General features: G+C 36.3%; 3 protein-coding genes and 1 long non-coding RNA gene across 4 annotated transcripts; 1 reads left to right on the top strand and 3 right to left on the bottom strand.

Moving 5' to 3' along the window:
* Positions 1–1304: 1304 nt before the first annotated feature.
* Positions 1305–1805, bottom strand: LOC137833906 (uncharacterized mitochondrial protein AtMg00810-like). The gene has a single exon (XM_068641975.1). It carries the CDS (start codon positions 1803–1805, stop codon positions 1305–1307), a length of 501 nt encoding a protein of 166 aa, XP_068498076.1.
* A 131-nt stretch (positions 1806–1936) lies between these two features.
* LOC137833905 (uncharacterized) lies at positions 1937–5841 on the bottom strand. Its single transcript, XM_068641974.1, has 6 exons — positions 5620–5841; positions 4180–4426; positions 3438–3868; positions 2662–2849; positions 2411–2610; positions 1937–2283 (listed from the first exon to the last, which is right to left on the bottom strand). The coding sequence occupies exons 1-6, from the start codon at positions 5839–5841 to the stop codon at positions 1937–1939; spliced, it is 1635 nt and encodes a 544-aa protein (XP_068498075.1).
* A 9043-nt stretch (positions 5842–14884) lies between these two features.
* LOC137835049 (uncharacterized) lies at positions 14885–17081 on the bottom strand. Its single transcript, XR_011085005.1, has 2 exons — positions 16938–17081; positions 14885–15942 (listed from the first exon to the last, which is right to left on the bottom strand). It is a non-coding gene; the product is annotated as an uncharacterized lncRNA (long non-coding RNA).
* A 9079-nt stretch (positions 17082–26160) lies between these two features.
* On the top strand, positions 26161–26760 carry LOC137833904 (uncharacterized mitochondrial protein AtMg00810-like). The gene has a single exon (XM_068641972.1). The coding sequence runs from the start codon at positions 26161–26163 to the stop codon at positions 26758–26760; it is 600 nt and encodes a 199-aa protein (XP_068498073.1).
* Positions 26761–26978: the final 218 nt, after the last annotated feature.

The following is a 26978-nucleotide window of genomic DNA, read 5'->3' as shown; positions in this document are numbered from 1 at the left end:
CATTTTCGTTTTTTCTTTTGGAGTTTTTGTGTTCTTTTGTACTCCACATTCACATCTTCCAAAATCACAATTCAATATCAATCCTGCTTCATCAAGGTCACCACTGGATACTGCTTCATCCATGCTAGCTTCGACCACCTGTGACGACTACCAGTCCTACTGTTTAAGTATTGTTGCTCCATTGGCACTCATTATTTTGTCTATACGTGTTGTTTTTTTAAATTTTATCACTGTATTTCTTCACTTTAATATTATAATTTATAATGTTTTACATTTACACTTAGGCACTTTTTCTTTTCATTGGTTCACTTTTACTATCTGGTAGTGGATTTCAGATGTACGCATGGGCCATTTCCTTATCTTTTGCTTCTTCCACCATATCATTTTGAAAGTTACATTATATCACAGTTAAAATGACATAAAAACCTTATAAGTTTTGTAAAAAGTCTTCCAGAAATATAAATCTCTAAGCCATAAGTGTTTTATAATGTAAGTCTCAAATATATTTGGTTTGCGTCATGAAAATAGATTTATTAGGTAAATACTTATTTCAAGACCAAGAAAATAATCAAATTGACCAAGTTGTTTCAAGGAAAAAGTTGCATGAAACTTTGTCGTAATCTCTTGAATAAGAATAGACGATTTACCATTTATTATGATGTCATCCACATTGACCAAAATATATAAAACCAACAACTATTTTTTATAAACAAAAAAGAGAGGAGTCACAAGCACTGCTCCAAAACCCAAGTTGACGAAGAGTATCATTGTCGTGGTGTCATGAAAATGGCCAAATGAAGTAAAAGATAGAGTGCCAAAATAAGAACCGTGAACACAGAGAAGTTCAGAGAAAGAATGAGGAGAAGCTTTGAGAGAGAGAAAAGATGATGGAAAAGGGGTTTCATTAATCAATCTATGAAAAATGTACAGTGTGTTGTGTTTACAGAAGGTAAAAGAATATAGGCACTAGTAAAAGCCCAAAGACCCACAAAGAGAAAACAGAAAAATAGAAAAACAGCAGTAACAGAAAGATATTCTAATACAGTAACAAAATGATATTTTAACATCCCCCCTCAAGCTGGGAATAAATATTTTTCATTCCCAGCTTGGAATATAAGGTCTTGAACATCTTAGGTGGAAGGGGCTTCGTGAAAAAATCTACAGTTTGCATGGAGGAGGAGACAGGAAGCAACTTGATCAGTCCTTGATTGAGTTTTTCTCAAACTACATGACAGTCAATCTCTATATGCTTTGTTCGTTCGTGGAAAACTTGATTGTGAGCAATTTGGATTGCTGACTGACTATCACAATATAAGAGAGCAGGCTGGATAAATGGAATCCAAAGATCTTGTAAAAGGTAGACATTGAATTTCGCATGTGGTAGCAGCTAATGCTCTGTATTCAGCTTCAGAGGAGCTTCTTGAAATCGTTTGCTGTTTCTTTGATTTCCAGGAGATCAAAGTTTCACCCAAATATACACAGAAGCCCGTGATGGATTTTCTAGTCTCAGGGCAAGTGGCCCAATCAGAATCGTTGTACGCTTTGATCTGTACAGGAGTATTGTTATGGAGAAAGAGACCAACACCAGGTGAGGCCTTTAGATATTTGAGAACATGGAAAGCTGCCTGAGAATGAATGTTGGTAGGTGCAGATACAAAATGACTGAGGTGGTTGACAACATAGGCAATATCTGGGCGTGTATTGGTAAGGTAAATGAGGCGTCCTACCAGTCTTCTATAGGATGTAGCTTCTTCTTCATTGAGTCTTTCTCCTTTATCAGCAGTGAGGTGAAGAGTATGTGCCATGGGTGTGAGAGAGGGAGCACAAGCAAGCATACCAGTTTCTATAAGGAGATCTAAGGTGTATTTTCGTTGACTAAGGTGGATACCAGTGTTGTTCCTTGCAATTTCGAGGCCTAGAAAGTATGTAAGATCCCCTAAATTCTTGATGCAGAAATGTTGATTTCAGCAAGGTTGTTCCCAGTTAAGACTATGTCATCCACATAGACAAGAAGTGCAGTTATTTTCTCTCCATCATGTTTCAAAAAAAGAGAGTGGTCAGCAGTGGAGATATTATAATTATGAGATTTGAGGAAATTGGAAAGTTTGGCATACCATTGGCGTCCAGCTTGCTTGAGGCCATAAAGAGACCTTTGAAGTTTGCACACTTTATTTCTATTTGCTGCTGGAAAACCAAAGGGAAGCTTCATGTAAACTTCTTCATTTAAGTCTCCATGAAGGAAAGCATTGTTCACATCCAATTGCTTAAGATCCCAATCTTTTGCTGCAGCAAGAGCCAGGAGAAGCCTTAAAGTAGTTAACTTTGCTACTGGTGCAAACGTGTCCAGCAAGACCCTCCATTTGGTTGTAGCCTTTCGCTACTAGCCTGGCTTTATATCTTTCTATGGTACCATTTGAGTGATATTTGATCTTGTAAACCCATCTACAACCAATGGCAGATTTTCCAGGGGGAAGATCTGTAATAGTCCAGGTCTGATTAGCTGCAAGAGCTGCTAATTCATTCTGCATTGCTTGGACCCAAAGAGGTTTATGAATGGCAGCCTCATAGTTTTGAGGCTCATCATGAGAAGAAATAGACATTATGGTATGTCTAAAATTAGAGGATAAGGAATTAAAATTAATGAAAATTTGTATGGAATACTTGGTACTAACCTGATTACTGCTAGTCTGGAAGTCCTGTAAATAGATTGGCATCCTTCTATTACGGTCAGATCTTCTGAGGGTAACAGCAGGCACGTCATTTTTATCAACACAAAGATCATCATTATTTTTATCAGGAGAACCATGGTCATTATGCATATTTATGTCATCATAAGTTTGAGCATAGTGCTATGGTATGGGAAACGAAAGACTGTTGGGATCTTTTTCATTTTTCAAAAGATATGGAAAATAGTTTTCATAAAAAACAACATTCCTGGAAACTTCAATTTTGTGATTTTTTAAGTTTAGAAAGATAAAACCTTTGGTGTGTTGTTTAAAACCAAGAAAGACACCAGGAACAGCGCGGCTGTCCAACTTCTTTCTATGAGCAACAAGAGTAGAAGAATAACACAAACAACCAAAGATACGCAAGTCAGAAATGTCACATAACTTTCCATGCAATTTTTCATATGGTGTTTCATGTTTTAACAAAGGAGTAGGAATACAATTAATTAAGAAAACAGCATGTTGGACAGCAAAATTTCATAAATTAGCAGGGATTTTTGATTGAAAAAGGAGAGATCTTGTAACGTTTAAAATATGTTGATGCTTTCGTTCAACAACACCATTTTGCTCGGGTGTTTCTATGCATGAAGTTTGATGTAAAATGCCCTTTGAAACAAAAAAATCTTTCATCACAAATTCAACACCATTATCAGTACAAATAGATTTGACTTTTGTTTGAAAATGGTTTTCAATGTAAGAGACAAAACTCACAACATTAGCTCTAACTTCAGACTTATTTTGAATAGAAAAAATCCAAGTAAAGCGGGAAAAATCATCAACAACAGTGAGAAAATATCTATGACCATGCATAGAGATAACAGAACAAGGACCCCATATATCCATATGAATTAAATCAAATATATGTGCAGAATGAGTAGTGCTAAGAGAAAAGGGCAGTTTCTTTTGTTTAGCTTGATGACAAGCATCACAAAAATAAGACTTTTCAATAGATATATCAGGATAATAGGTTTGTAAAATCTTTAGTCTTTCATCAGAAGGATGACCTAATCTTCGATGCCAAAGACCAACAATTTTAGTTACACAATTCAAGAAAGGAGGAACATGCTGTGAAATAGATCTATCTAAACAATATAAGCCACCAATCAAATCAGTTGAACCAATCTTGTCTCTGGTTCTCTGTCCTGTATGATACACTTAGAGCAGAAAGTTAAATCACATTGAAGGCAAGAAGTAAGTTTGGATATAGAGACAAGATTGAAAGAAAAATATGGAACATATAGAACATTTGTGAGACTAATATTGTAATTGAGATTAACAGTTCCTGAATAATTTGATGCAACATAGTGGCCATTGGATAATTTTATGAGAATCGGATTGATACGATGATAAGTTGAAAAATCAGATAAAGTAAAACAAACATGATTTGTTGCTCCAGAGTCAAAAATCCAAGTATATTTATTTACTAAAGGAGTCTTTAAGGCATGTGTGTTACCTGCAGAGCTAGAGTCCCGATCTTGTTGACTTGTATCAGCAGCAAAAGATCCAACCTGATTCACTTGAACTTGTCCAGCAAAAGTGTTTGCTTGTTTGAGAAGGTTGGTTAAGATTTGATATTGCTGATGAGTAAAATGAGTATCACCATTCTCATTGTTGTTGGAATCATACTCCTCTTGAGTGGCAATGTTGTTGACAGAATAAGTTTTACCATTTTGGAATTTGTAACCGGGTGGGTAACCATGCTTCTTATAGCATGTATCAACAGTGTGGCCAATTCTGTTGCAGTGTGTGCAAACTTTTCTATTACCATTGTTGTTAGAAAAGATGGCTTTAAACTAGAGGGGGTGAATTGTTTAAAAGGGTTTTCGCAAACTTTTCAAAGTTAGAATTAATTTATTTCAGAAACCAATTGATTCAGCAATTCAATTAGCCAAAACAACAAGCAAAACTGTAGTACTAGAAAAAACAATCAGTTGTTTCTTCGAAACAATCGGTTGTTTATACCAGCAAACAACAAACAAACTGAAATTAAAGAGTTAGGGATAGAGAGATTGTACATAATTGTTTATACTGGTTCACTCCAAACCCAGAGCTACATTCAGTCTTCTCAGAAACCCTGAGGAAATCCACTAAGCAACCACACCTTGATCACTTACACAACAACCAAGAGAATGACCTTGAAAACCTCAAGAAACACACTCTCCTTGGCCAACACTAAGATTGCTGATCTTGAACACCTCAAGAACACACAGTCAATCTCAGCAAAACACACAAACGAATTGTTCAGCAGTTTACAAAGATTACACTTGTTACAGATGAATATCTGAAATCAATACAAGTATAATCCTATTCCAGCACCTTGATCAATCTCTCAACTCTTAAGCAATCTCAGAACTCTTTGAAAAACTCTTAGTCAAAAACTTTGTTTCAAGATTCTTCATACTTAAAAACAGTTTTTCTGAATTTATACAAAGATATAGTTTGTTATCAAATCTTAACAAACTCGTAATTGCATTTAATGATTGGAGCGTATTCAGTTAAAGAATTTAAAGCTCAGTCAAAGAAAACAATTTTTCTGTTATGGTTTCAAAACAAACAATCGGTTGTTTCCTCGAATCAATCGGTTAGTTTGTTACTTAACAGATTTCACCATTCAAAAACAGTTTTCAAACTTTCTCAAAACACCTAAGTGTCGGTTGTTTCGACAAAACAATCGGTTGTTTCAACTTAGTTTGAAAAACATTTTACTTTGATAAAGATTGAGATGCTAATTGCTTGAGATTTAATCTAAGCGTGGATTACAACATTAAAATACCCTAGAACAAAGCTTAAACCAGTACAGCAACATCAAGCAAAGCAGAGGCTTCAACATCCTTCAAAGGATTTGGATTCTTCAAAACATTGAACACCACTTGGTTCAACAATTGTGACTGACCTTTTTCTCATTCTGATTGGGAAAACCATGTTTCTTAAAACACACATTATCATTATGACCATTCTTGCCACAAAAAGAGCAAACAACAGAAGACTGCACATTACTCTTGTTAACCATGGGTTGAACATTCCTTATATTAGCAATCAAAGCATTATTACTCAATTGTTGCTCTTGTTGAGCTACTAAAGAAACGATTTTTGATATAGGTGGGATGGGTTCCATTAAAAGGACATGGGATTTAACATTGCTATACTGATCGTTTAGACCTCTCAAAAATTGCATGCCTTGGTCTTCCCTTTTTTGTTGGGAGACAATAGAGGAAATATTGCAAGTACAATTCTTGCAGATGCAAACAGATTCAGTCTGAAATTTTCCAACTCATCCCAGATCACCCTTAACTTTGTAAAATAGTCTGTTATTGAGAGCTCACCTTGGTTTAACGAGGATGCCTCCATTTGGAGGTCACAAATGCGTGAGAGGTCACCTTGAGAATATTTTGTCTTGAGATCATTCCAACTTTCTACAGCTTTGTCCATCCAGACGATGCTTTGACGAATGGGGACGGAAATAGAGTGGACCAGCCACGAGACCACCATGTTGTTGCACCGATTCCATGCCCAGAAGGTGGGATCTGTCTTTGCTGGTTCTGTAGTGGTTCCATCTACGAACTCGAGTTTATCCTTAACGCTTAATGTCGTGAGCATCGACCGACTCCATGGATGATAATTGCTAGAATCCAACACCGGCGAGACAAGAGGAGTCGCTGGATTCTCGCTTGGATGGAGATACAGATAACTTGGGGTTGATTTCTCCTCTTCCTTCTTCATCCCGAAAGGTAATCTGCCCAAAAGAAAACAAAGAAGGAGTAATATTAGAAAAAACAGAACAAGAAAAACGAGAAATCAAAGAAAAATAGAAGAGTGAAAGAAAAAAAAAGGAAAAAGAAAGATCGGTGAGATAGGATCAATAAGGGATCAGAGATAAAATGCAGCAGAGCTCTTGGAAGAGCTCTGATACCATCATGAAAATGGCCAAATGCAGTAAAAGATAGAGTGTCAAAACAAGAACCGTGAACACAGAGAAGTTCAGAGAAAGAATGAGGAGAAGCTTTGAGAGAGAGAAAAGATGAGGGAAAAAGGGTTTCATTAATCAATCTATGAAAAATGTACAGTGTGTTGTGTTTACAGAAGGTAAAAGAATATAGGCACTAGTAAAAGCCCAAAGAGCCACAAAGGCCCAAAAACAGAAAACAGAAAAATAGAAAAACAGCAGTAAGAGAAAGATATTCTAATACAGTAACAGAATGATATTTTAACATGGTGCTTGTTTTAGCTCACATATAGCTTTATTCCGTTTCAAAACAAAAAACTTATCATTTACTTCAACACCAGGTGGTTGAGTAATATAAATAGTTTCTTCTAGAAAGCCATTTAAAAAAGCATTATTAACATGAAGTTGAAACAATTTACATCCATTAGAGACAACAAAAGTAAGAATAATACTATGGTGGGTGAATTCTTTGTAGAACAATATCATATTTGGACCTAGTTTGCATAGGGTGAGTATTAACAGAAGGTGATGTATTATGTACAAATCTAGTAGTTATTAAAGGTTTAATATTAGACATAACTCAGACAAAGAGGATTATTCCATGGAACTAACAAGTTCACTAATTACAAATAGTGCAATATTAGACATAGATTCATACAAAGAGGATTATTCTATTGAATTAACGTGAATTTTGTGTTAAATACTATCATATTTGAACCTAGTAGGTGTTATTATGTACAAGTTCAGTGGTTACAGTATGATTTTTTTTTTTTGGAATTAACAAGTTTTGTAGTTATGAAAGGTGAATTATTAGACATAGACTGAAATGAAGAGCATTGTTTCGTGGAATTAACAGGCATATAAGCAAATGAAGTAGTGTTAGACGATAGAAGTGGTGTAAGAATGGGATTTAAATTAAAATACACATTAAGATCTTTAATAGTATTGGTAGTATTAGGAAAAGGACGAGTAAAAGGAAATTCATGTTCATTAAATCGATCATCCTTTGAAATGTAAATTATTCCACTAGATGATTGTAACTTTTGTGTATTTGAGAATATCCTAGGAAAATACACTCCTAGAATTTAAAATCAAGTTTGTGAGAATGATAAGGTTTTAAAAGAGAAAAACAAGCACATAAAAAAATTTATAAAAACAAAGTTTGGATCTTTATTAAAAAGCAAAGAATAAGAAATAACAAAAATTTAAAGAAGTTATAAGAAGTACATTAATAAGATACATAGTTGTAGTAAAGGAATAATCCCAAAAATGTAATGAAAGATATTTGTGCAACAAGGTAAGACCCAAATAAACAATATGTCTATCTTCCTCTACAACACCTTTTTGGTGATGTGTTGGTGATGTGTATAAGGACAAACAAGCCTCTACAACACCTTTTTGGTGATGTGTTGGTGATGTGTATAAGGACAAACAAGTCTATGATTTATACTAGAACGAGTTAAGAGACTCGTCAAAGGTCTATATTCTCCATCATAATGTTTTTAATTTTGAAACCAAGTTCTAACTCAACCAGTTGTTTAAAATTCAGAAAAATATGTGTCACCCTTAGATTTTATTGGAAATATCCAAGTATATCTAAAACAATCATCAACAAAGGGAACATAATATATGTACCCTGCATAAGACGTCAAATGAGCAGGTCCCCGAAGATCTGTAACCACAAGTTCTGAGGGATAATAAATTGATTTTAAGGCATGAGATGAGATTTTCAACTTATGTGATTTACCAACACCACAGGATGAGAAAAAAAAAAGAATCGACTTTATTGAACAAAGAAATTTTGCAATCTTTCAGTACAAATCATGGAGACCACGAGAGCCTCCAATCAGTAAACGAAGAAGCCAAGGCTGACCAACTGAGGCCATTCCTCGAGCGTGGAATGTGGGAAACCTTGAGTTGTATTTCAGCTAAGATATTCTTGCTTAATGCTTTCTTTTTGAATGATGTGTGATAAATTTGTTCTTAGGAGATGATGAATTTAGCTTTGTTGATTTATTTTAATTGACACATGGTAAGTCGACCTAACTCGGTATAAGTACGAGCATAGGCGCTCTGTGGGATTGATTTGCTTAAGCATAATATAGGTAAGTCAACCTAGCTCGGTGTTAGTACTACCACTCGAGTATTGGCGCCCCATGAGTAAATGATTACCTAGTGGCAGGTAAACAGGGGGCATGTTGATATGAATATGATATGAGTTGGAATATGAATAGGCACCTTTAGAATTGGATCAAGATTCTTTACCCATTCAAAGAACTATTCAAGAACACAAGAACCAAGTCATACTCACATAGAAACCCATTTTTTTAAACACAAGAACCGAATGAAAACAAGAATAGAGATAAATGCACCGATTGAACTTCAAACAAACACAATTAAAATCACAAGAACAACAAACCTAGACAAACTACCAAATATATACAAAAACTAAGCAAGTTCAACCGTTTGAAACAACAAGAAACAACAAAGACATGTTTTATAGTTTGATATGGCATGGGTATGGAAGGAAAAGGAAACTTATATGGTTGAAGCTCTTGGAATTGTGCACACCACTTGAAGGGATAGATTGGCTTCAAGATAAGTGTTGCCGCCACTTGAGAGCCCAAGATCTCCCAAGATAAGACTAGAAGAGGAGAAGACACAAGTCTCTCACATTCACTCACCAATTTGGTAGAGATTCTTTACTCTAAAAAATCAATTTCAACTTTTTATTTCAAAGAGCCATGCACCTCTATATATAGGAGGTGGTGACCGGTTCTACAAGTCAAGAGAAGGGTGAAGAGTCAACTTCTAGCTCCTTCCAAGTCATTCTAGCGCCTAAAGAGAAAATGAGTGTGAAAAGGCACTCTTCTAGTCCCTTCCTACCAAAACTAGCGCCTATGTGCCTTTGTACAAGAGAGGTGTCTTTTGGTTTTCCTCTTTGGCACATCCTAAAGCTATTTCTATATTTATTGTACAAATTTATACAAAAGAATTTACGAAGAGAGATATTAATTGGAGCCCATTCTTGAATGCTTGTAGTCTTCTTGTTAGCTTTGGGCTTGGTCCTCTCTTTATTTAATTCTTCTTTATTTTTTAGAAGACTAGAAGGAAGAACTTTAAATGCTTGGGTGGATGACCTCTTCCTTCATTAGTGAAATCCTCTTCTACTTGATCTCCATCACATGTGTACCATGCAGGAGAGCTCATCATCTTGACCCAGGTGTTTTGGGGAGGTCATCTCAGGGTTTGGGCACAAGAGGTGAGTCGAGAGCTCAGCTCAGATGTGGGTCAACCTAGAAAAGGTTCATAGAAGTGTTGAGCGCTCAAAGCCTGTTAGTGAAGAATGACTCGCTGTTAGTAACTGGACAAGTCACAAGAGGGTACCAGGCTAAGGATCCTCAAATGGCTTCGTATTTGAAGTACGTGATACTCTTGAAGGAGACTTTTCCTGTGTTCGAGTTGGTACATGTCCCAAGGGAGCACGAGCAGACCTGCTGGCCAAACTCGCCAGCTCAGGAAAGGGAGGTCGCCAGAGGTCAGTCATTCAAGAGACCTTGAAGGTGCCCAGGGCTGCCACAGATGGTGTAGGGGAAGTCCAGCAGATGGATACCTTGGGGTTTGGGCGAGGAACGCACCGGTTGCTAACTCAGGAGACACTGAGGGTGCCCAAGGTGAGTGTCTATGGCGTGTCAGAAGGGGAATCACTGGATGTCTGCCTTATTGACATAGAGGAGACTTGGATGACACCCTATAAACGTTACCTTGTTAATGGTATGCTTCCAGCAGAGCCAGCGAAAGCTAAAAACATTAAGAAGAACGCAAACAGGTATACCTTGATAGATGGAAAATTGTTTAGACATGGCTACACCCATCCTATCTTGACTTGTGTGAGCAGAGATCAATGTACACTCATCATGGTGGAGCTCCATGAGAGCATCTGTGGGAGTCACGTCGGGGGACGAGCTCTCTCGTCAAAAGCAGTATGAGCAGGGTATTATTGCCCGACCATGCAGGAAGATTGCATGCAGTATGCGTAGCTGTGCACACAATGCCAAAAACATGTTGACTGGCATCATGGACCCCAGAAGAGTTGAGATTTATCCACAGCCTGTGGCCCTTCCACACGTGGGGAATTGACATCCTGGGTCCTTTCCCTCTAGCAATTCGGCAAATGAAATACTTGGTGGTGGCCATTGAGTACTTCACCAAGGGGGATAGAAGTTGAGCCCGTGACGCAGATAACCGCTCACAAGGTTCAGCATTTTGTATGGAAGAATATTGTATGTCGCTTTGGGGTTCCAAAGTGCTTGATATCTGATAATGACACCCAGTTTGCAAGTTAGCAGCTCGGTAAGTTGTGCACGGAACTCGGGATTAAATAGGTGTTTGCATAGGTAAAGCATCCCTAAACAAATGGGCAGGTCGAGTCTGCTAACAGGATTTTGCTCAGGGGTTTAAAGAGGAAGTTGGAGAAGGCAAAGGGGACTTGGACTGACGAGGTTCCTCGAATTTTGTGGGCCTACCACACCACTCCTCAATCTACTACGAAGGAGACACCCTTCAGTTTGGTGTACGGGGATGATGCCATGATCCCAATGGAGATCCGGGAGAGCTCACCTCGATTCCAAAACTTTGTGGCGTGAATCTTGACATACTCGACGAAGTAAGAGAGCAGGCATGTATCAAAGCTGAAGCTTTGAAGAGAAGGGTGGAGCAGAAGGAAAGGTATAAGCTTAGACCTCGGCAGTTCCAGGTTGTTGACCTGGTGATGAGGAAAATCCACTCGTATCAGTTGGAGAGCAAACTATCTCCCAAGTGGACCGGCCCATTCCGCGTGGTGGAGGCTCTCGGAAACGGAGCTTATAAGCTTGAGACTCTGGAGAGGGGACCTATACCCGAAAACGTGGAATGAATCCGATCTTAAGTTTTATTTCAGTTGATGTATAATGATTATTCATGAACGGTTAAGGGGACACTCTTTTTCCCTCACGAGGGTTTTTTAACGAGGTCACCCAATAAAAAGTATTTACGAAAGATGATTTGTCATTACTCTCCTGATAACTTGCAAGGATGTGACTTGGTCAAGAAGATGTCTGGAAAGGTTCACAGGTATGCATGCTTCCCCTTGGAGAGGCTCTAAGTTTGGGAACGTGTGGGATACAAGCAACTCAGGATCGAGAAGCCTTTTGGAAGGATTCTGAGCACCGAGGAAAAAAACAGGCAACTTAGGTTTGAGAAGTCTCTCGGAAGGATTCTGAGCATCGGTGGTGAATGATAGCCTGCCAATATTTTGGCTGGAGCTTAAAAAATGTAACCTCGCCTTGGAGGGGCTCCAAGAGAGGAAAGATACACGCAACTCAGGATTGAGAAGCCTCTCGGAAGGATTCCGAGCATCGGTGGTGAATGATAGCCCGCCAATATTTTGGCTAGAGCTTAAAAAGTGTAACCTCGCCTTGGAAGGGCTCCAAGAGAGGAAAGATACAGGCAACTCAGGATTGAGAAGCCTCTCTGAAGGATTCCGAGCACCGAGGAAAGAAACAGGCAACTCAGGTTTGAGAAGCCTCTCGGAAGGATTCTGAGCATCGGTGGTGAATGATACCCCACCAATATTTTGGCTGGAGCATAAAAAATGCAACCTCGCCTTGGAGGGGCTCCAAGAGAGGAAATATACGAGCAACTCAGGTTTGAGAAGCCACTCAGAAGGATTCTGAGCGTGGATAGTGAATGATGGTTCGCGAAAGTTTTGGTTTAAGCACGAAATATGGACTCGCTTTGGAGGATTTCCGTGGAATTTGAATATGGACTCGCTTTGGAGGATCTCCAAGCGTGGAATTTGAACATGGATCTGCTATGGAGGATTTCCAAACGTTGAATTTGAATATGAAATGTGCAGGTACATGGCGACTCAGGTTTGAGAAGCCTTTTGCTCTGAAGGATTTCAAGAGCAGATCATGGACGATAGCTCGCCAACATTTTGGCTCGAGCACATGTACGTGACCTCGCCTTGGAAAGTTTCTGAGAGTGGGAAAGTATAGGTTTATGGCAACTCAGGTTTGAGAGCCTCTCGCTCAGATGGATTTTGAGTGAGGACATTTTGAATGGCAGCTCACCAACGTTTTGGCTCGAGCTAAGGAAGATGGTTTCTGTCCCAGTGTAATACTAAGCTTAGGACCTTAATCGGGGCAAGTCGGGTCAACCCCGCTGGAAGGTGAGGCACCACGAAGGTATTCGCAGAGGAATGTGTCAAAGTTTGGCACAACCAAAATGTAAGAAAAGTGGGAGGTCCACTGCAGCTATGAGGTACAAGTTATTCCATAAATAGCTCTGCCAAAAGCACCCTTTGATCGGTATAGTAGTTGTATCAATTATACGAAATACATTGCGGATTGCATTGCTTGTTTGAAATTGTTATTAGTTGGTTAAGTCATAGTATCTACATTTTTGAAGGGCTTGGTTAAGTCGTGATAGCCGTGTCTAGTAGAAACATGCATTGTCATTGTACTAGTCGAGGCATAGTAAAGGGGAAACATAAGGGCATAAATAAATTGTTCATGCATATATACAAAGTATTGGAAATTGTTTTGAAGGTTATAGAAGGAAGCGTAAGCGACAACGCTTTTCAGTTGCTGATGTGGACACGTGTACGCTCGTGATGGAAGACTGGGGGGCTTGTGTAGTGGACCAGAACTCGCAGAGAAGACCTCGGTGATCGAACCTCGGTGCCTGCGTCAGGCAGCTCAACTCGGCTATTGGGCTAGGATGATGGGCCATGCATTTGGACTCAGGTATTTGCATAATAACCTGCATTCATGCATTTGGTATAATTGTTCGTGTATAAGGCCCGGTAGGTCAGTAAAGCATATGTTAATGAACCTAGAGTGCACTTAGTATGTTTGGGTCTAGCATGAGCAAAACGGTATCTGTCAGCCCAAGCCCAGAGTGCGCTGGGGTTTGATAAAGCAGTTGCCATGTTACATAAGGACACATGCATGATACGTAACAGCACATGCATGGTACATTGATATAAAAGGGCATGTAAAAGTACTTGAAAACAGATTGGACCCCGGGAATGGTTGCCTTCGTTGGTGCCTAGGTGGTTATTATGTTAGGGTTTGTTGCACTCCAAGGAGATAGAATTCTACACAACTCTGTTGTTAAGATTACGCACACTGTAACATAATTCTCTTTATTGAATATACTCTCACTAGAGATAGGATTCTCGTGAGGGAAGGTGGTTACCAGTTATGACCTAATGGTACTCTATAAAAGGGGCTTAAAGTCCTAGGTGAAGGTACGCAATTTTGAATACGCATTTTGAATACTGAAGCTATTTGTTTCTTATTCTTTCATAAGCCCTTACTGATTTGATCGTCAGAGTGCGATCGTTCGTTAGGGCACCTTCTGTCTCAACAGGAACATCATCCAGACATTAAGGAAAGCACGAGTTCCACCATGAGGCAGACGGAGTCTGAGCTCGCCTGCAGAAGTCAATCGGCGAACAAGCCAACCGGCAGGAACAAGGACCATAAAGAATAGCTTTAATTTCAACAATTGAAGACGTGCATTTCTTACTTTCAAAGATTGAGACAACAAGTCAATAATCAGATGGAAGTTCTTTAAGAATAGCATCAACATGCTCCTCATGACCTAGGTACACCTACACTAGCAAGTTCAACAACATAACTTTTAATTTTGAGGAGATAGTCTTCCATTAATTTAGAATATAGTTTAACAACACGTATTTCAATACTTAACTATCATGCTTGAGATGTAGTTTGAAGTCCAAAGTATTCATGAATCTTCTCCCAAACTTCATAAGAATGATTTGTACCATGTACACGAGAGATAATTGATTTTGAAATAGTGGAATGAACCCAAACTAATAATGTTTGATCTTGAACCTCCTAAGCTTCATATTCAGGATTGATATTGTTAAGTATTCGATCATTTCAGTAAGAAAACAAGGAGGAGCAACTGGATTTGCAACAAAATGTTGTAACTTGTGTGGCTTAATTGTAAGAATTGATTGCTTAAACAAGAGGGGGCTGAATTGTTTATCAAAGATTTTACCAAAGATGGATTAAGAATGAACCTTTATCAAACAATCACAGATAAGCAATTAAGGAAAGCAATCAAACAAAGATACATAAATTGTTATCAGAAATTTAACCGGTTAAAAATGCGTTTTAATCGATTGTTTATACCAGCAGTAGAAACAGAATTAACACAAACAGTTATAAGGAGTTAGAGAAAGAGAGATTTACACAACAGTTTTATACTGGTTCACTCAACCTTGAGCTACATCCAGTTCTCAGAACAACCTCTGAGTTCCACTAGTAATCACTCACAGATTACAACACACAACCACAAAGAGGTGACCTTGAAAACCACAAGACCCACTCACCCTCTTTGCAACACCACACACCTCAAGTCAGAACACCCTCTGACTTTACAGGATTTCAAACACTTACAGTTGTAATGAAAGAACAATTACAAGAACTTTGAAAGCGATAGAAAACACCTGAGATTATACAAAACAGGAAGCCCTATGATCATATCTTGTACCAGTGCAAAGCTTTAACAACAATCTTGCAAAACCTTTGAAAACTTCTTTCAAAAACAAATCTGAATCTCTACTTCAAACTTTGTAAACTTATTATTTTTGTTTTGAAAGAAAGGCTATATTTATAACACTTGAAAACTAGCCGTTTAAGGCAACATTAATGAGCTAAAACAGTTTTGATCACATTCAAAACAGTTAAAACAGGTTTCCGAAAAAACTGTTATAACAACACATATTTAACCGGTTGAAACCACGATTTAACCGGTTGAATGGGTTAGGTAGTTACATAACCAATTCAAAAAAACAGTTTCAAAACCTTTAAGCCAGCTAAGTGACAAACTACCGATTATATCAATAAATCAACCGGTTGTTTTCCCTTTGCTTGGAAAAATACTTTGTTTACTTAAAATAGATTGATTAAGCTTTGTGCAAGGATTAAGAATTAATCTTAACATAGATTCTAAACATCCTAATCTAAACCCAAACAAAAAGCAGCACAACTTCAGACTTTAACATGGATTTGAAACATCAAAGCTCCTATTCTCAACATTAATTACCTCTTCAACATATTGTTTTCAATAGAGATAATTTGTATCATCAAGTTTCTCAACAACAATTGTGGTAGGAAAGGACTGCAGAGAGGAAGCGAAAGCCATAGTAACAAAGAGGAAGCGAAAGCCATAGTAACAAATTTGTTACCAGAACATCTAAAAAAATGAAACAACAATATAACTAGAAACGAACAACAAAATTAAAATAAACCAATTCCAATTAACAGAACAAACCACAAACACAATTAATGTTTCTCAACGCAAATCACACATCAAACACAAGTTTAGAACAACGATAATGAATAACAATAGCAAGGACGATTACAACATCACAAGTATAATGGAAAATCACATTCGAGTCATGAAGAAACTGAACGAGAGAAATTGTATTACTTGTTCAATAATCAATGAAATGAATGTTACTTGTTCAATATACCTATTGTTAGTGGTCAACAACTTGTTCTGGCCTATACTCCTTATTCTTATGCCTCTTTCTTCATTCATTGCATATCATGTCATTCAAAATTAGAAAAGTTAAAGGGATTAAAAGTAAATATAAATTATATGAGATCTCAGGTTTAAAAGTTTTTAGTCTCTAGTCTTATCCAAATCAAATAATAGGTTTGTCCAATGTATTTTTATATGATCTCAAAGAAAAATGGGTCTATTATATGATGACATCAATTGGCACATACTTAACCAGGAACAGAGTGCCTAATTTTTCAATTAATTTCTTCACAAAACAGAGAATGCTCTACAACTTCCTAAAACACATTATTTGTGCCACATGCGGTTCCCTATCCATTTCCATTTTACCACCAACATCACTCCATTCTATTTTTTCCCTTTGCCAACAATAAGAACTCTTCCATTCACCCCTTTCACAACCGATTTCCGTGCCTATTTGTCAACAATCGAAAACCCTTGCATTCCCCTCCACAACCACATTTGTTCCTGTTCTCTATTTTCAAAGAAACCCTTCCATCCTCCTCCACAACCACATCTCATAATAATAAAAACCAAACCACATCTCTCCTTGCAGACAAACTCAATCTCGATTAAACATTCATCTATGTTGTAGAAGAGTTAAAACTAAAGAGTGAAAATTAAAGAGAAAAAACTAGAAAACTAAATAGCGAAACGAGACGAACCGAAGAGAGTTCTAAGAGATTTCCTAACCCGTGAAAAACTTTGTCGGAAGGAAAATGCACCGTCGGAAGAAAAATGTTGTCAGGCAAAGAAGAAGTTGTGTGTGTGAGTGGGATTAAGAGATGAAGATAGCAAGAGTGTTTTCTACGGTTAGTGTGCATTTGAAACGGTTAAAAGTCATACTCTCTTGAAACAATGAAAGTTTAGAAAATGCTGATAAGGAAAATAAAAAAGGATCATAAAATTTGTTGTGATTTCTTTTAAAAATCCCCAAAACTTGTCAGGGGTTTCAAAAACCACAATAGACGTATATCTTAATAGAGGTTATTGGAACCTCTCTTAACAAACCCCTATTAAAATTAAATATTTTTGTAGTGGGTGTGTTTAACTTTCTTCATTTTTTTAAAATAAATAATAAAGCTGACTGGTTTGTTCCATTAAATATTTCAAAATAGAACTTGTCAAATCCGAACAAATAATTGTCATGTCTTATTATCTTTATCATATTTTTCACAAAGACACTTGGTATAAAAGCTAGTCAAATTTATCTTAATTGCCTCCATTTTATAGTTACCATTTTTCACCAAGGACTTGTCTTGGTATTTGTCATAAATATAAAAGCTAGTCCAATTTATCTTAATTGCCTCCATTTTATACTTACCGACGAGAATATCTTGTTTCTTATGAGATTGAAACTTTTAAAGTCAAAATTGTATACAAAACATAAAAAAAAAAAAAAAAGATTAAACATAATTAACACTGCACACTTTATATACTAAAATTACAAAAGTATAAAAACATCATACAAAAATTTCTTGCCAAATTATATTTATGTCTAATTCTGTCACAATCCTAGATATCAAAATAAACACCTTTGATCGAGTTGATAAATTAAGCATGATTAGAGCTTAAAGTCCTGACAGTTTTGTTGGGTCTATTAGTGTCTAAGTTCAAAAGGGGATGAATTGAGCTTATAAAAATTTTCACAAATAGAAACTGTTTTCCTGTAATCTTGAGAAAAAAGAACAGATTAATTTTCTAATTACTTTTTAAAATGTAGAACCTTAATCAGATTAGCTTGAAATTAAAAGATAGTTTTTCCAGAACAATGTAGGCTCTTTTACTGCAGCAAGATTTACACTCAGAAATTAAACTTTGAATCTTTAACAAGCAATCTTGAAGAGAATATGAATCTTGAACAAAGTTAGTTTAAAGATTTATTACTCTCTTTAAACCGCCAACACACAGATTTAGATATTTACAAACAACAAAGAACTTATTCAAAATCTTTGAAGAACAGTATGAACAAGCCTAAAAGGAATAAATTTAATTTTGATTCAACAAATTTATTTTCAGGCAGATTATCAAATTATGCAGAAAACGAGTGCAGGGATTGAGAAGAAAGATGGATACACAGTTTATATTGGTTCACTCATCAAGAGCTACATCTAGTCTCACCTCACACCAAGGTGGAATTCACTAAACAATTCAAAACAAAATTACAAAACCTTGTGGTTCTTGAACCCTTCAAGAACAAGGCACACACAAAGCTGAAAAACTCTATTTCAGTAGCAAGAACACTCCAAGAAACCCTATCAAGAAGTGTCTATACAACCACCTTTACACAAGAATGAATGAGGAAAGAAAACACCTGAAAAGAGTGTACAAGAACTCGAAAACAACAACCACTTTTTTGCAGCACAGTAGTGACAACACCTCAACCTTGACCAAGGCACACAATGAACAAGCACACTTGAATTCCTTTAAGAGAACCTTTTAAGAAAACATTCAAAGCTTTTATCTCTCAAATAAAACTCTTAGATTTGTGTTAAAAAACGTGATCACTCAATCTCTTTACATGTGAGATGTGCCTCTCTTTATATAGAAAACAATTTATAACAGTTTTTCAAAAAACAGTTAAAAGTTGTTATAAAAAGAACAGGTTGAAGTTAAAATAAACAGATTTTTTTCTGAAAAACAAAAGATGATTTTAAAACCACTTCCAACTCATCTTAACAGTAATAAAGGGCTGCAACAAACTGTTTGGTGCCCTAACAGAATTTTGAAAAACATTAACCAGTTTAGAAATAAATCTATTGTTTTACAAATCAACAGATTTATTTTTGTGCAATAACCTGATTTTGAGAAAACTTAAGGTAGTTGATAGAAGAGTTTTGAAAAAAAAAATTGCTTGATCTTACCACCTTGGTTAAGGATATGAGGTAGGTCATGAAGCAAAAGGCCACCTTAAACTCACTCTAACCTACTATGACCACTAATAAGAAGATCACTAACTTCAAAGCAAAGAATACACTTTTCTACATCAAACACACACACTAAGACTTGCTGAGAAGAAGCTTCATCCATCTTCAACAAGTTTAAGGGTTTATGTCAACCATAACTCTAGCATTAGACAAATGTTTAATAACCAACTGTGCTAATAATGTAACTTCTCTATTTTTCTTTGATGAATCAGTAATGTGACACGTAAAAAAATCATTTGTGTGATATTCGAATTAAACACGATCAAAGTTAGTATTAAATAAAAATATAAAAGTAACATAATTTATTCATATCATGAAAGTGTTATAATGTTTTCTCATATTTTTTAATTATGATCATTACAATGTAGCATGTACTTCATCATCTTCATTTTTCTCATTCGCAAGAGGCATTCATCTTGAAAATGAAAGAGTATCAACAAGATCAAGTGTTGACTCATCATGGTCATGAGCATCACGCTCAATCCTTCCCTATAGAAGGACTTATCACCACTTATTTGAATAATCTTTCACAAAAGGACTTGTTTTGCTAGGTGAGCCATAATATGAAAGTGTCTTCCTTATAAGTTACCTTTCTAATATCTACCAAAGTAAATCCCAAATCATGAATATGCACGTAATTATCATTAAAAAAAATCAAATTTTCTAACCAAAAAAAAATCAGTATGTAAACCCATGGTCATACCACGAATTACATAAAAAATAAATTCATATGTAAATGAAATGCTTGTACGTTTATCTACAAAAATGTTATATAATTAACATAATAATAGTGCAAGAAAATGTTTATACGATAGATTACTAATGAAATAATATGTATAAAAATAATTTATGTATGGGTTACCTAGTGAAAAAAGAATCATCGTTATATCTATATGAAAACTATTTTTTAATTAGGAAAAAATGTAAGTTCATATACAGATCACCTGGTGCAAAAAATATTCGTTGATAAATCTATTTTTTAATTAAAAAATATTGTGTTTAGTATCTAAATTTGATTGTACTGAAACTTAAAATTGAAATAAAGTTCAAGACAAAATGAAATAAAATTTTACCAAGACATCACCAATTTTGTCAACAAAGTTTTACCAACATATAACTAAATAAAATAAGTTCCTAACATGTCGTAGTTCAATCAAGTTCTAACAATACATAATCCAATATCAAGTTATAAACAACATATAATCCAAATCAATAGCTAACAACATATATAATCTAAAACCAAGAGCTAACAACACATTCAAAATAAATCTCCAAAAACATATAATCTAAATCAAGTTCTAACATCACAAAATCTAAAGCTAAAGCAAGTACTTTCATAATCCAAAATCATATCATAACAACATATAATCTAAATAAAATACTAACAACATATAATCTAAAACCAAGTGCTAACAATACATAATCCAAATGAAGTTCTAACAACACATAATCTAAATCAAGTGCTAACATAATTGAAAACCAAGTTATAACAACATATAATTCAAATCAAGTTCTAACACATAATCTAAATCATGTGCTAACATAGTAAAAAAAAAAGTTCAAAAATAAAACTCAATGCCTAATAAGTAAAGTAATTAGTATGATCATCTTGGTCTTGGTGGTTTTGTTCTTGGTTGTTTGTTGTGGTTCCTCTTGGTGTTGTTGAGGTTGCTCTTGTCGTTATTGAAATGTGGCATGTGCGTTAGATGGATGGAAAGTGGGGACAACACTAATAAGTAATTGTAATTGGCGACTTAGCCTCTCATTATCCTTCCTATAATTTTGAACTTGTTTTAGCTAATCAATCTCTTGTGAGTCATAAAAGAAACTTAAACTTTCATAGCATTTCGTAGCCTCCTTGAAACCAAGTTCCACATTACTCATTCCAAGCCATTTTCATGTGTTTATAATCTCCAATGCTCACTAGATGGATGCATAGCCATATGGAGTTGTGGGAGGTCGTGGTTATCTCTTCATGCCTCTTCAATTAGTGTTTTGACTTCTCTAATGAAGAGGTTGCATGTTGACCCCAAAGTTGACCCTTTCCTTAGGCTTTAACTTTCCAAGTCAACCTTATTATGTCCAATTTTTTTTTTTACACACAAAAAGCCCTAATCTTGTACATTTTTTCTACTTTTAATATTTATATTTTAAAGCTAAGAAGAAGGAAAAGATTATTCAACAAGAGGACTCTCCCCAATCAAGGCTCCATCTTCTCCAATTTTCTCAGTCCAAGTTGTAGTGGTCGAATGTGTTAAATGAAGTGTGTTCAAAGCTTTGAAGAACCCAAATCCTAGCGTTTGATGGAAGGCTGGAGTTGTTTGAAGTTGCTAATGTGCTTTAGAGTAGGATCTGGGTAGCTTATCTTTGTAATCCACTCTTTGTTGAATCTAAAGCTTGAGTATTTTCAAATCTTTTAAGTTTAAAGTGTTTGTCAATCTAAGTGAAAAACAACCGATTGTTTTATACTTAAGTGTTTTTGAAAAAGTTTGAAAACTGTTTTGGATGGTTGACTTGTTGTCAAACCAAAACAATCGATTGATTCTCTCTTTCAACCGATTGTTTGTTGGAAATCCTAACAGAAACAGTTTTGTTAGTTAAGTGAGCTTTAAATGATTTTATAACTGTATACGCTCCTGTTTTAAATGCTTTGACCAAGATTTGAAAGCTATAAATAGTTTGTTAATGTTTTATAACAAACAACAAGAAAGAAAAATATATTTGAGTTTTTCAAAGAGCTTTTCAAAGATTTGAGTTTTCACTTTAAGCTTTGGTTATTCAAGAGAGAAGGGAAATATGATTACTCTGTATTGATTTCAGTTGATTCTGTAACGGTGTAATTTGTTCTAAGAACTTTGTACATTCTGGTGTTGTAAAGCAAAGAAGGTTTTGTGCTCTTAAGGTTGTCAAGATCAACATTCTTGGTGTGTGTGTGTGCTGAGCCAAAGGAAGTGTGTTTCTTGAGGGGATCAAGGTCACTTCTTTGGTGGTGTGTGTGTGTATGTAATCTAATTTTGATTACCTAGTGGATTCTCAAGTGGTTTCTGGGAAATTGGATGTAGCTCTTGGTTTAAGAGTGAACCAGTATAAACTGTTTGTGCATCTCTCTCTTCCTTAAACTCTTTAAATTCAGTTGTTGTTATTTTTACTGGTATAAACAACCGATTGTTTCTGCGAAACAGCCGATTGTTTTTCTGGTGCTTTACTATTTTGAGCTTTGTTTCTTGGCTAATTGAATTCCTAATCTGGTTTCTTGCAAAGAATTTCATTCTAGACTAAAAAGTTTGCGAAAACCCCCTTTAAACAATTCACCCCCCTCTAGTTTAAAGCCATACATTCTAACAATTGGCATCAAGAGCTTGGTACTTGAAAAATACTCAAGTTTGATCCTAAAATCTTTTTCAAATGGCTGAAAAACTATCTTTTGAGGAAGGTGCTTCAATTAACAAACCACCTTTGTTCTGTGGTTTGATTTATAAGTATTGGGAGGCTAGAATGAAAATCTTTGTTGAATCCATTGATAAAGGAATTTGGGATGCAATTGAAAATGGCCCTTTCATTCCAAAGATTAAAAAGAATGGATCCTTTACTAGAAAACCTTAGTCCCAATGGACCAATGAAGAATGTAAGATGGCCAAGCTTGAATGTATTGCCCAAAACATAATAGCTTCTGCTTTGGATTCTAATGAATTTTTCATGATAGCAGAATGAAAATCTGGTAAAGATATGTGGGACACACTCAAAGCTACTCATGGAAACATCACTGAATCAAAGGAAGTAAAGACAAGAAGTAAAGCAAGAAGAAAAAGGAGGCAAAATCGAAAAAGCCTCAACCTCTGCTTCATGGCCAAAAAGGAAGATGATTCAAGCAGTGTAAGTTCCTCTAATTCTTCAAATACTAAAAATTACAGTCAATTGCTTCAAGCTTTTCAAGAAACACATGAAGAAGCTAACCGATTGGCTCTCTTTAACAACCGGTTAAAGGGAATGAACAACTGGCTTGAAAATAGAGTCAAAACACTGGAAGAAGAAGTGGAAAATTCAAAAACGGATTTTGAAAACCTTGAAATCCTTTACAAAAACTCTTCTTGCAAGTGTGACACTCTTATTTGTGAAAATTGTGAAAATCTTGAAAAGAAAGTTCATTATCTTGTTAAAATTGTGGATAAGCTTTTAAAAGGTCAATCCAACTTTGAGAATGTCTTGGCATCTCAAAATTGTATTTTTGGAAAAGCAGGATTAGGTTTCAATCCACAAAACAAGCAAGACAAATTTTCAAAGTCATTTTCGAAATTGCCAGAAAAACAACCGATTGATCTATCGAAACAATCGGTTGTTACATGCTTTTATTGCATGAAAAGAGGCCATTCTGTCAGATTCTGTAAAATAAGGAAATATGTTGTTCCTAGAGGTTTCATGAAGTGGATTCCCAAATGTTGTGAAGTTTCAAATGATAAATGTAAACCAATTCGACACACATTCATAAGGGGACCAAATCTTTGTACTTGAAAATTTACTTTGTAGGAAACTTTGAAGGAAAGCATGCAGCAATGATATCTGGACAGTGGCTACTCAAAACACATGACTGGAGATAAATCAAAGTTTGTAAGCATCACCTTTAAACAAGAAGGCCATGTAACATATGGAGACAACAACAAGGGAAGAATTCTAGGAAGAGGCTCTATAGGAGAGAAGGATATCTTGATCATCCATGATGTTCTATTTGTATAAGGCTTAAAGCACAACTTGCTAAGCATTAGACAATTGTGTGAAAAAGGATATCAAGTGATCTTCAAGACAAACTCCTGTGAAATCTGTCTTCCCAACTCAAAAGAGGTACACATGGACTTTCTTCTTGGAATCAAAATGTGATGCCTTCTCTGCCTTCAAGAAGCTTGCTAGAAGGTTGCAAAATACAAAGAACAACAACATTGGCTCAATAAGGAGTGATCATGGAGGGGAATTTCAAAATGAGAAATGCAACAAATTCTGTGAGAAGATGGGAATTCTGCACAATTTCTCAGTTCCAAGAACTCCACAACAAAATGGTGTAGTGGAAAGGAAGAACATATCCCTTGAAGAATTAGCAAGAACAATGCTAAGTGAATCCTCTCTACCCAAGTATTTTTGGGTTGATGTTGTTAGCACCTTTTGCTATGTGATGAATAGAGTGCTAATAAGGCCAATCTTGAAGAAGACTCTCTATGAACTCTTCAATGGAAGGAAACCAAACATCAGTCACCTCAGAGTATTTGGCTGCAGCAGTTTTGTTCTGAACAATGGAAAGGAAAACCTAGGGAAATTTGATGAAAAAGTTGATCATGGAATCTTTATTGGCTATTCCCTAAATAGTCATGCATATAGGATCTACAACAAGAGGCTAATGACTGTAGAAGAGTCTATTCACGTGGTCTTTGATGAAGTTGATCGCAAAAGCATTCAAGTCTCAAAGAACAGCGTTGAAGAGGATGAGCAAAACATCAATTTGGAGAAGCTGGACTAGTGTGCAAAAAAACAACCGGTTGAATGCTTGAAACAACTGATTGAAATTTTGCAGCAGAGTGAGTTACCCAAAAAATGGAGGGTGTTTCTACACGTAGCTCTATCTCAAACTTCTGCAGGCACACTGTGATAGCTTGAGTACTTCATCCTTGCTGTTTTGAGGTGGAATTGGCGGAAGCATCCATGGATTGTTGGTGGACAAGGCTCTCCTAGGAGTGATGGTAGCCTTGGAGGTGCATGAGAAGTATGAAAGTGAGAGAGGTGAGGCCTACTCTCTTTGAGGTTGCGGTTTTGGAAGATTAAAAGACCTAAATCCTAAGAGTTTAGGCAAGGAGTAAGAATGGCACATTTTGGTAACATTTCATTACTCAAATTAATCTTCCAAATACATGAGCCAAGCCCTCTTATTTATAGTGTTTAGAGGGCTGGAAATTCAAAAGAAAGTGGAGGGAAATTCAAATGAGAAGCATTTGAATTTGGAGCCAATTCCTAGTCACAAGGGAAGTGTGACTTGGTTTCTTTTTTTGGCACCTCCTAAATCTACACCTTCTTTTTATGTCACATGGAAGGTGTGACTTAGCTTTATACATTTGCACCTCTTATATCTATATCTACACCTCCCTTTATGTTCTACTAAAAATACTCAAAAGTAATTACAAAAGAAAAACATCCAATGATGCTTAGTTGGCCCATATCTTCTATTTGTTGGGCTTGAGCTGAAGCTTGAACTTGTATTTGGGCTTGGGCTTGGGCTTGGGCTTTTTCTATCATGGGCTTGGGCCTCTTCCATTACACTGCTTTTGTCTCTCAAATTGAACCAAAGTCTATTGAAAAAGCTCTCAAGGATGAAAAGTGGGTTGAAGCTATGCATGAAGAGCTTAATCAGTTTACTAGGAATGAGGTATGGTTTCTTGTCCCTAAAACAGCTGAGATGAACATCATTGGATCAAAATGGGTCTTCAGGAACAAACTGGGTGAGGATGGAATGATCACAAGGAATAAGGCAAGGCTAGCTGCCAAAGGCTACAATCAAGAGGAAGGGATTGACTATGAGGAAACCTTTGCTCCTATTGCAAGATTGGAGGCTGTGAGGTTGTTGCTGACTTTTGCATGTATGAGTGGATTTAAACTCTTTCAAATGGATGTAAAGAGTGTTTTTCTCAATGGCTACATCAATGAGAAAGTATATGTGGATCAACCACCGGGCTTTGAAGATCATCAACACCCTAATCATGTCTTTAAGTTGAAAAAGGCATTGTATGGGCTTAAACAAGCTCCAAGGCAGTGGTGTTAGAGATTTAACAACTTCCTTTTGTCACATGGTTATGAAAGAGGAATGATTACCAAGACTCTCTTCATCAAGAAGTCAAATTCTGAAATTATCCTTGTGCAAATCTATGTTGATGACATCATCTTTGGTGTTACACAAGATAGTTTGTGTGAAGAATTTGTGGTAGCTATGAAAGGTGAGTTTGAAATGTCTATGAAGGGGGAACTCTCTTTCTTTCTTGGATTACAGGTCAAGCAAACAAATGATGGAATCTTTCTATGTGAATCAAAGTATTGCAAAGAAATTCTCAAGAAGTTAGAAATGGAAAGTTGCAAGGAAGCAAGCACACCTATGCCCTCAAGTTGTTATATGGATGCATATGCTGCTAGAAAAGCGGTAGATCAAACAAAATATAGAGGTTTGATTGGCTCATTGCTCTACCTCACAGCAAGTAGACCAGATATAATGTTTGTGGTATGTCTTTGTGCAAGATATCAAGCAAATCCAAAGGAATCCCACTTCAAAGCTGCAAAGAGGATTCTGAAATATCTCAAAGGAACAACAAATGTTGGTCTATGGTATCCTTCTCACCCTCCTGTACATTTAATTGGCTATTCAGATTCTGATTTTGCAGGGTGTAAGCTGGACAGAAAAAGCACTAGTGGTACTTGCCACCTTCTTAGTTCAAGTCTCATTTCATGGCATAGTAAGAAGCAAGCTTGTGTGACTCTCTCTACTGCAGTGGCTGAATACATTGTTGCTGGAAGCTGCTGTGCACAAATTCTCTAGCTTAAACAGCAACTTGCAGATTTTGGATTGAAGATTAACAAGGTTCCTTTGATGTGTGACAACACAAGTGCCATAAATCTTACCAAAAATTAGATTCAACACTCAAGAACTAAGCACATTGAGATTCGCCATCATTTCATAAGGGATCATGTGAACAATGGAGACTGTGAAGTGAAGTTCATTGAGACAAAACTGCAACTGGCTGATATTTTCACAAA

Source organism: Phaseolus vulgaris, chromosome 5, assembly GCF_000499845.2.
Source record: "Phaseolus vulgaris cultivar G19833 chromosome 5, P. vulgaris v2.0, whole genome shotgun sequence".
Classification (NCBI taxonomy): Eukaryota; Viridiplantae; Streptophyta; class Magnoliopsida; order Fabales; family Fabaceae; genus Phaseolus; species Phaseolus vulgaris.
This window is presented reverse-complemented; position numbering and strand designations above follow the sequence as displayed.